Below are 11,327 nucleotides of genomic sequence, written 5' to 3'. Positions count from 1 at the left end.
ATTTTCTCCCTTGTAATATTAAATTGACATTTTTGCCCTTAAAAATAACAATTTCATTTATTTTTATTCTCCAACCAATTATTACTAATATGTATGGAAGATCACAATTCGATACGAACCTAATCGAACACTGTAGCAATTGAACTTAAATAGTATAGACGGTTACGGTTACGATTCAGAACCGAAAAAATAAAATAAAATAATTGTTGAATTTAGACTATTTTTAAATTAGAAATAAAATTATAAAAATAAATAAATAAATAAATAAATAAGTTTTGATTGGCGGTTCAAAATCGAATTTGGAACCGAACCGTACCGATTTATCAAAATAAGTGTTTGATCATTTTTACTATATATGACTGTGGCTAAGTTCCGATTCACGGTTCAACAATTATTTAATGTTATTTTTTCGGTTATGAATCGTAACCAGAACCGTCCATACTATTTCGGTATGATTGCTACAGTGTTTGGTTAGGTTCGAACCGAATCGTGATCATCCATACCTATAAGTAATAATTTGTTGGAGAAGAAAAATAAATGAAATAATTATAAGGGTAACAATGTCAATTTAACATTTTAGGGGAAAAAACTACCACTTTAATAACACAGGGGGGAAAATTGCTATAAGCACATAACATAGGGGGAAAAAATGCCATTTTCCCTATAATAAATATAATTAATGTATACAAAAATATATCATTAAAAAATTTTAATATAATTAAGATCTTTTAATTTTTAAATGATAATCATATCGATAATTGTTTCAATATTTTAAATAAACCTATAAGTAAATAAAATCATTACTTAGATACATAAATTAAATTTGGTTTTAAAAAATCACTACTTTAAATACATAAGTTCATAAATATAGGTACACAAATTAATTACCATAGGTACATAAATTCAATACCATTAGTTCATTTTTATGTACTTGGTCATAGCATAGTGGTTTATTGCCTGACTTGAAGTCATGACGGAAGACGACAGTGATTTGACCGATGCATGACTCACAATTTACTTTTGCAATGGCTCTAGGGGCGAGGTTTTATGGACTTAAGATTAGTGCGACAAAATTAAGATCATCTAAGTATTATTTTTATGTAGACTCTGATCCGTGATATAATTTACTGTATAGACGTGGGTTGGCATTAAAATCTAAAGAAATGAAAAACTAAATTATATTGATGAGGCTGCCATTGAAAGCTGTATGTATCTATATATTGAGAGATGATTAAGTCCATTTGGCATTATCTAAGCATTAACATCAGAAATGACAATTTAAAGTTTTTTTTTTTCCTTCAAAAGAAAGTGATGAGTCGTTTTATTGCAAACGCAACTAAAAAAATTGAAAGTGTGTCCCTTTATTACAAACACGGCTTTAAAAATTGAAAGTGAGTTTAATAAAATATTCATTATTCTTTACAATGTAGTATCTGTTTTATATTTTCTCAAAATAAATTTTCAGCTCAAAGAATCTAAGCCTCCACCACCGGAGTTCGAACTTACAACCAGCTATTTGAAATGATAATTGAGATGTCATTACATTATATGATAATTTGTGAAAGTAAGTCATTTTATTACAAACACAACCTAAAAGACAAACAAGAGAAAAGAAAAAAAAAAACCCAAAAAAAAAAGAGAGAGAAGAATGTGGACAGTAATGACATCAATGCCATGTTAGTAAAGTTAACAGTAAATTTTATTGGGGTTGATGATTATTATTATACCATTTTTAAACGTATATAACCTAAATTGTATAAAATCATTTTTTTTGAAGAATTGTATAAAAATTGTATAAAATCATTTAGTATATGAACATTATCACAAGTACTTTAAACTCAAATATATCATTAAAAACTCTATCGAACTCTAGCTCTCAAGACAAGACATAATGTGAATTTTCATAAAAATCAAAATCTCTATAACTAACAATGTCTATATACTTTGATTAATCAACACACACATGTACATACTTATTGATGAAATTTTATTTTGTATGAAAAAAGAAAAAAGAAGTCAATTCCCAAATCAATGGTGGATCAGCTCCAATCCATAAATTATGATTATTTTTTAACCTTATCCGTCTACCACTTACGTCTTCAATTAGTTTGTGACTTTTTATTTCAATCATGGTAAGTTGAAGCAGTGATATACATATTTGAAGGTTGACTTTTTACATACTGTAAGTTCTTTTTAGTATGATACCTCAAAATGAATTTATAGTACATACAAAATAAACTTTTAGTATACTAAAAATGAATATTTATCAGTAATTTACTTTATAATGTGACTATGGTCTACATTATTTATTGAAAAAAAAAAAAAATTGTCTCTCTCAAGTCTCAACACCTTTTTACATACATACTGTTTTTTTTTTTTTTTAATATTCTTGCCGAAAACTGGAATTAACTGGCATATGGTTTATTAATTATGTTTTTTTTTTTTCTTAAAAAAAAATGTTTGCATGTGGTTTATCAATATACTATTTTTAATGTTTGTATAAACGAACCAAACATTTTAATTAATTTTTTAGGTAATTTAGAGTTCGTTTCGAAACTCGAAAAATGACTTCCGAAAGTCCTTTTTTTTTTGGAATTTTCCGTGTTTGGTATTCTGAGAAAATAAAGTTAAAAAATATTCATTATTGTCAACAAAAAAATTACTCAATTTGGTGAAAAATGTCGATCTTCATAGATTTTAGTTAGAAGACATTTTTTTTTTATTCTTCTCTTCTTTCATATCTCTTTAAGAGAGTTCCGTGATTACCATCACCACCACCACCACTACTACTACTACTACTAATTATTATTATTATTATTATAACAAATCATGTATTTATTTTCAGGAAAACGAACCAAACAGAAAAAATACAGGGTCTGTTTACTAACAGAAAACTGTTTTCTGTTTTCTGTTTTTCAATTTTTCAGTTTTCATTCCCTATTTTCTGTTTAGAAAACTTGTTTACTAACACTTATTTTTTCAAATTAACGTTATAAAATTAACAATAAGTTTAATTTCGAGTTATTTTTAGACCTTATATTTAAAATATTTTAAAATATATTTGATTTAAATAGAATAAATATATATTTTACTTTGAAGTCCAATATATGTAAAAAAAATAAAATTACATTTGATATCCGGACCAAATTTATATATGTATATAACATAAATAAAAATATATTTGAACTAATAACCTATTAAGTTCACAAAAAATTTAGTTTAGATAATATTAATATTTTTTGAGCTAATATTTAAAATATGTTTGGGTATATATTCATTTGAATGACATGACATGTATGTAATATAAAATTTTTATTTTGAATTCTAATATAGTAATATATGTGTGAAATTTCGATATCTGATATCTGGACCAAAACCAATAATCAATTGAGTTCAATCAAAATATAAAGCGTGGTATAGATTTCAATTTTTAATTTAGATAATGTGAATGATGTATAATTTTAAGCATAATCAAATAAATTATGTTTAAATAAATAATGTAAATAGAAAAGATAGAAGATGATGATAAGTAAAAGAAGATGATAATAAATGTAATCATAGTAATGAATAAATATGTAAGTAGATAATGGTAAGAATGTGGTTATAATGACATATAGTCTAATAGATGATAGCTGATTCTGTTTTTCATTTAGAAAACAGTTTTTTATAGTGTTTCAGTTTTCTTGAAAACTGAAAAATTATTTCCTGTTTTCAAAATGGAAAACTGTGCTAGTAAACATGTTTTCTGTTTTCTGTTTTCTGTTTTCCAGTTTTCAAAATTTTCAGAAAATTAGAGAAAATTTCCAGTTAGTAAACGCACCCACAATTTCTTAACTTTCAGTCAAAAAATTAACAATTTTATGACATTCAGCCATATACTAAAAAATTGAAATATTTTTTTTAAAATGAGTGACTTTCTGAAAATCATTTTAATTTACAGAAATATATTAATTAATTTTTCCTGCAAAGCTCTTCTCATCAAATACATTCTTTGAAAATATTTTCTCAAGAATTTAATTTATGACAAATTAAAGTACCAAACACCATCTAAATTTAAATTACATGGAATATTAATTCCCTTATTTTATTGTTGGGAAATAAGTTGTTGAGAATAATTAGTATACAAAGTCAAATACTCCTACCTAATAATAAAGATATGTGATAATGATAATACATGATTTCATGTTTGCAAATTTTCTTTCTAAAGGTGTGAAAATCAAAATGTCAAAGAAGAATAAGGAATTACTTTTTCTCAAATAAAAAAATTATTAGAAATTTAGAATAAATTCTCATTAACCTTGCAAAGTGAAATATATATTTTTCTCATTTTTTTTATTTGTAAATCTCTCAATAAAATTTTTTTTTTTTCAAGTCAGACAAGCCATTAATGTTCAATTCACAACTAAACCATGCACAAGCCAACCCATTAAATACCTCCACAAGTGAGTACGTGGCCAACGTTGTGCCACTCATTATCTGACATGACTCACGATTTGACGTCTAGTTCATTATAAATGAATTGTGTGCTTTTATAATTTATTACTCTGTACTTTCTGAGTTTCATTTGATGTATTTGATTTAATTAAAAGAATTTTACTGAAGTTATTTTTAATTTAAAATTTTATAATATTAAGTTTAGTATTATTCTCTCTGTCTCGAATTGAATGTTTTATTTACTTTTTACACGTTTTTTAAGAAATTAAAGTAAATGTGATGTGCTTTCCAATTATGTCCTCAACTTTTTCACTTTTATAAATAAAAACAATAAAGAAAGCAAAAGTCATAAGGGTAAATTGGGAAAAGTAGAATGATGGTGATATTCAATTTTGGAAAGATGACAATATTTTAGGATAAACTAAAAAGGAAAATAAGACAGGTAAAATGGGACAGAGGGAGTAGTATATAAAATTTATATATTTAAAAATTATATTAAAGTATTATTAAATACAAAAAATTAAATTTAAAAATAAATAAAAAATACTAAAGAAAATAAACAAACAAAAAAGTGTTGGTTTAGGAGATCGGTAAATCAGATTGCCCATATATTAGTTAGGGCGGCAAACTCTCAGCCTGACTCTCTCACTTGGGTTGATAACCCGCTTGATTGTATTAGAACTTTTATTCAATAATATCCTTAGAAAGTTTTTGGCTTTAAAAGAAGAGTTGATTTGACCAATAAATAATAAATAAGACAGATAAAATAGAACAAAGAGAGTACATGTTTATTTGAATATGAAAGGAAGCAACTAGGCTATTAGCCCTCGTGCAATTCTCTTTGACTTTTAAATATGAACCCTATTGACATATTATTAAATTTATAATTCATTACTATTTACATTATACTTTTACAATTTTGATCAACTTTTAAAAATAGTTTCATTTTAACATCAACAAAAGTATTATTTCATTATATAATTAAATATTACATAAATACTAAATATTATATAATCATATAATTATAAATATTAATTTATTTTTAATATATATAATAAAAAACAATATAATAATACAAATATTAAAATATAAAAAAGAGTAGGGTCTACACACAGGAAATGCAAGCTAGAACTTGACAATTGCAAGCAGTGCAGATTAGATGGCTGGTTATGAAGCATTATTATTTGAAGAAATAACGATGATTTTGTGGCTAAATTATTAATAACCAATTTTATTCCATTTTTATGTAAAATCTTCTTTAAAGATTAATAGTAAAATAAGGCTAAATTATTAGTAACTGATTCTATTCTTTTTATTTTAATGCAAAATCTTCCTTAAAAGATTAACGTGTAGACTAACATTTCCTAAAATGATTCTGATTTTTTCCTTATATATTCCTTACTTATTCATTTCCTTATATTCCTTTACAGATTACAAATATATATCACCAATTATATAATAATAAATAGATTAATAAATTAATATAATAATAAATAAATAAAATAGTTGATTTTACCAAAATACCACTAACTTTGGGCGGGAAAGTTTGGGAGGAGGATATTATTTTTATATATAGATAGATTTGAATTGTTGTAAATTAAATATGGTTGATTGAGTTGTAAATATGGATGTTTTTGCTTTTTGATTGTAAGATGGATGGATGGTCATATTAGAATTTTGAGGTGTTTTCGGTCTTTCTCTCCGTCTAACGGTTCGGATCTCGTTATTTGTGAGATTTGAAATTGGATTCTCTTAAAATTCTTTATTATAAATAGAGCTCACATGCCACTTGAACTTCAAACATTTTCTCTCAAATCTAAAAATTATATAAAAGCCAATGACGCTAAAACCCTAACAAGAATTTTTATTTTATTTTTTAAATGTATTGGCATTATCAATTGTAATGATAACTTATACAATTATATATAAATCATAATAATTACTTTTAAACAAACTCTTTCCACTTTCGTCATTCTCCCTTTACTATCTTTTCTTGTTACACATTTATTTAGTGGCACAATACGCGATATTCAACTAGTAATACTGCGAAATGTTATTCAAGGATCGAAGTGTTTGGGAGGATTCATAGCCAAGGGGAATCGTACAAGGGAGTTACAACACATTTGGTTTGAAGGTACTGATCAAGTGCCTCCATTCCTGAATCTCTCCCAAATCCACTCATCTTGTAACCCCCATAAGGAATATCGTAATCAAACGCCAGATAACAGTTTATCCAAACAACTCCGGCTCGAATCGACCTCGAAACCGTGTTGGCAGTGTTCAAGTCCTTGGTCACAATGCCGGCCGCCAGCCCATATTTTGTAGCATTGGCTCTCTGTATGGCCTCCTCAATCGTCCTTTATAAAAGACGATAACAAGCGTGTTTGCAATGTTTTCTCAATAGATGATATGTTATGATACTAATAATTTATTTCAAAATAAGTTTTTACTTACTTGAATTTGAGTAATGAGATCACCGGACCGAATATCTCGTCCTTGGCAATTAGCATAGAATCCTGGCCATACAAGTTAAATAATTAATGTGTTTGTTTAATAATATTTAAATAATATCTCTGAAATGACACGTATACTAATGGAGATATTGGAAATGATCCAATATAGCTGAGCGGTTATGGTCCAAGACTTGGAGTAGGTCTCCGGACCCAAAATAATGGGCCTTGACTTAGTCTCGCGAGTCCACTGCATGGGCTTCGACTTAGTCTTGTGGCCTACCATGACTTTAGGAGAGTTTGTAGGCTCATGTCTTGTATAAATATTGCATTGTCTTGGCATTACAAATCATGTTCAATTTCCCTAGCTACAAGCCATTTATTGTCTAATCCCTTACAATATTCTTGTAATACATTCATATATCAATTAAGGAAATATCATTGCAGTTATATTATCCTTTTTATTTTTATTTCTTTAATTTATGCAAGCTTGTTGATCCGTATAAATGCATACCCGGATCAATTTGTTCCATCATATACCTAACATGTTAGAATTTTGAATCGATAATATAGCATGTACCTTGACATCTGAAAAGATGGTGGGCTCAATGTAATATCCCTTCTCACCACAAGGCTTGCCTCCTGTTAACAATGTGGCTCCTTCTCTCTTGCCATGCTCGATATATGACAATATTTTCTCATATTGATTTTTGTCTACCTGTCAAAAATATATTAAAGTTTAGTAAAATTATGTAACTTTTTATTTTTTATTTTTTTTAATTTATACTTCAAAAACAATGGGAAGAAAAAGATTGAGGTAGGAACAAAAAGACTAAGGTCCCGGTTTGATAAAATAGTTAGTCTATCAGTCAATTTTGACTTGTTTAACCACTATTAATTGTTTGACTTAGCTTGATTAAACAATCTAAGTGTTTGGTTAATTAACTTTTTGTAATAGCTTATTGCTACAAAATGCTAAAATTAAAAAAACTGCTCAAAACAACTTTTTTGATTAGTACGTTTTTTGAGAAAGTCATTTTGCATATAATCAGTTATCAATTTTCAGCTAACATCTCATTTACCAAACAAATTTCTACCATCATCAAAATACTATCAACTAAACAAATTTCTACCATCATCAAAATACTATCAACTAAACAAATTTACCAATCAACGAACGGCTATTTACCAAACACCCCCAAGTAAACTAGTGTAAAGATAGGTCAAGATACAATATTAACACGGGTACAAATTTGATGAAGTTAACCTGGGGTCCTTGATGGGTTGAAGGATCGAAAGGATCACCAACCACAGTCATTTTCACCTTCTCTACTAATTTCTTTGCAAATTCATCATAGATTCCTTCTTGCACGAAAATACGAGAGCTTGCAACACAAACCTCACCCTGTCAAAAGCCTCAAAATTTTAGCAATATTCAAGCTAAGGTTAATACAACATTAATTAACACATCTATCTATACCTACCTTGTTATAAAGGCTGCCAAATACAGCAAGTCCTGTGGCCATTTCAATGTCGGCATCATCAAAAATGATGAGAGGGTTCTTTCCTCCAAGCTCTAGTGTCACTTGTTTTAGATTGCTGTCTGCTGCAGCCTTCATTACTAACTTCCCAACTTCTGTTGATCCTGTAAAACTAACCTAAAACCCAGGAGATAAATAAACAAACAAACAAACAAAATTATTATTCCAAAAAAAAAAAAAACATTTTCTTGTGAGTTGTGACAATTAATTAGTAGAAGGTTTAGTGTTCACTTTGTCAATGTCTATATGAGAAGCAATGGCAGCTCCAGCTGTTGGTCCAAATCCTGTTATAACATTAAGCACTCCGTCTGGGATACCAGCCTGTTTATATTATGATATCAAAACACCAGTTAAATTTAATATTTAATTTATTGATCAATTTAAATTAAGGATGCATTTTAGAGAAAGTGAGATTAAGCATTTATTGATTGTCTGAAATTAAGAATGCATTTAAGATAGCCATGAGATTAAAGCAATATATCCCTCCCACAAAACCCTTAGCTTACAACTTAAATAGAAATTCTTAAATTAATTAGGATGTACTTAAGAGAACAATGAAACTAGAATAGTTCACCGATCCTACCAAACCCTTTGTCCTTCAAATTAAATATTTTATATTTTAATGGTTAGAGTAGTTGGGGCGATGACAGTATGGCCTGCACAATTATAGATCGTCTTAAATTAAGGGATGCATTTAAGAAAGCGGTGAGAGTAGAGTAATCTATCGTCATTCTCACCGAACTCTTAATCTTACAAGGTGAAAATTTGAATGATTAGGCTGGTAAGATAGTGAACCACTCTAATAATGGTAACATTACCAAACAGGTGTCTGAAGAGCAATTATATTTTAATGGTTAGAGTAGTTGGGGCAATGACAGTACGGCCAACACAATTATTGATCGTCTTAAATTAAGTGATGCATTTAAGAAAATGGTGAGATTAGGGCACTATCGTCCTTCCCACCGAACTCTTAATCTTTCAAGTTGAAATTTCAATGATTAGACTCGTAGGATAGTGAACCACTCCAATAATACTAACATTACCAAATTGCTCCAAACACAACCTAAATGGGAATTCTTAAATTATTGTGTATTTAAGATAATTGTGAAATTAGAGCAATCTATAACTCTCACCGAGTCCTTAACTTATTGAATAGTTTTACTATGTATATTCCAAAATTCTGATGTTGCAATCAAAGATATACTATTTTTATCACGCAAATTCCAGAAAAAATGTTCATATCAAAAAAATAGAATCTACATAATTTTACCACTTCAAAAAATAATATTATGAATTAGACATTTAGAGGGTATGATTGGAGACCTAAATAGAAATTGAAGAAAATAACAATATAATGGCTTAATTACCTTCTTGGCGAGATGAGCATAGAAAAGAGCTGAAAGGGGGGTTTGCTCGGCAGGTTTGACAACAATTGTGCATCCTGCGGCTAACGCAGGGCTAACCTTTGTGAAGAACATGGATGTCGGAAAATTCCAAGGAATGATCATTCCGGCAACGCCCACCGGCTCCCGCAACGTGTACCCCTGAATAGACCTCGACATCTTCAGCGTCTCGCCGTGGATTTTATCCGCCGCGCCGGCGTAGTACCGCAACGTCCCCGCCGCCGCCGGAATGTCCAACGCCTTACCCATCCCGTACAGCTTCCCGCCGTCGATTGCATCCAACGCCGCTAACTCCTCCGCATTCTCTTCAATCAAGTCCGCAAACTTCATCATTAATCTTCTCCTCTCCTGCTTCCAAAAAAACATAAACGTACCATACTCATACTAATCCCAATGCACTTCAGAAACAAGTGCATAATCAGTCACATCAATAAAGCTGGTTAATACATTTTATATGATTAACTTTATATTTGTACACCCGAATTAGACACATAAAAAAAGAGTGAGGAACGTACGCAGCCCGGAAACCGGGGCCATGGACCATGATCAAAGGCTTCACGGGCAGCTTTGACGGCCAAATCGACATCTTCTTTGTCTCCCTCGGCAACCTTAGCAAACACTTCACCAGTTCTTGGATCAATTGTCTCAAATTTTTTACCTGTTTAATTTATACCAAATCAACTTATGAGTGAGTCAACCGGACATGCAAAGCGTTAATCTTTGAGACAACTCAGCTAAATTGATCAGATTGTTGACACAATAATAATCACAAAATTATAAGTTCAATTCCTAATAGAAGCTGTATATTCGCCTTCTTAGTTTGAAGCTAATCAGAACAGCCTAAACTGATCTGATTTACCTCTTTGATCATTGTAACCTTCAAATAATCAATACAAGTTTTAATTTGCTGGTATTAATTTATAAAAAAAAAAAAAAAAACCTTAAAATCTACCAACCATTCTTGGTTAGTCTTTAGTACAAATTAAATGACATGAAATAAAATCACCCAAGGCATGAACTACCAAATGAGCTTTCTAAAGAGAAAATGGGGCTCTTGAAAGGAAAGAAAACCTTAATTAAACTAAAACCTAACCTGAAACGGAATCAACGAATTCTCCATTGATGAACAGCTTGGTGAACTTGATGTCTGGAACCTTGAACAGAGCCTCCTTCATGTTTCCATTATTTTGGGTGGCGGCCATCTGATATTATTGTGCCTATGAATATATTTGAAGACCACAGTGAAGAAAGAAGCACACACTATATATGAGCCTACTTTTAAGTCTCACCTGTCACCACTATTCTTTCACTTTTTATCCCTAAAATTAAATAATTTTATATAGTATATCTGTGGCTTACAGTTAGCAGATTCGCAGGAAACGTGAAACTTTTTGCATTAGCATGACACGCATAGTACCTAAGCATTGTAACATCCTTTTCTTCTAGACTCTTTTTCCATATTTTCAGATCGTAACTATTGAAGCACAAAGAGTCATTGT

The 11,327-nt window shown here is 29.5% G+C and overlaps 1 protein-coding gene across 2 annotated transcripts; it reads right to left on the bottom strand.

Annotated features, from left to right (window-relative positions):
- Nucleotides 1–6,377: 6,377 nt before the first annotated feature.
- Nucleotides 6,378–11,075, bottom strand: LOC116000282 (aldehyde dehydrogenase family 2 member C4-like). 2 transcript variants are annotated; one of them, XM_031240346.1, is made up of 9 exons: nt 10,922–11,074; nt 10,344–10,486; nt 9,793–10,176; nt 8,657–8,746; nt 8,369–8,542; nt 8,152–8,289; nt 7,465–7,602; nt 6,889–6,950; nt 6,378–6,791 (listed from the first exon to the last, which is right to left on the bottom strand). In XM_031240346.1, exons 1-9 carry the CDS (start codon nt 11,028–11,030, stop codon nt 6,518–6,520), a joined length of 1,512 nt encoding a protein of 503 aa, XP_031096206.1. In that variant the 5' UTR covers nt 11,031–11,074; the 3' UTR covers nt 6,378–6,517. The 2 variants fall into 2 exon arrangements, with proteins under 2 accessions (XP_031096206.1, XP_031096207.1); XM_031240347.1 differs by lacking the exon at nt 8,657–8,746 and having other exon boundaries at nt 10,922–11,075.
- Nucleotides 11,076–11,327: the final 252 nt, after the last annotated feature.

Source organism: Ipomoea triloba, chromosome 12 (genome assembly GCF_003576645.1).
Source record: "Ipomoea triloba cultivar NCNSP0323 chromosome 12, ASM357664v1".
NCBI lineage: Eukaryota > Viridiplantae > Streptophyta > Magnoliopsida > Solanales > Convolvulaceae > Ipomoea > Ipomoea triloba.
The sequence above is the reverse complement of the archived record's forward strand: the minus strand, read 5'-3'. Positions and strand labels throughout refer to the sequence as shown.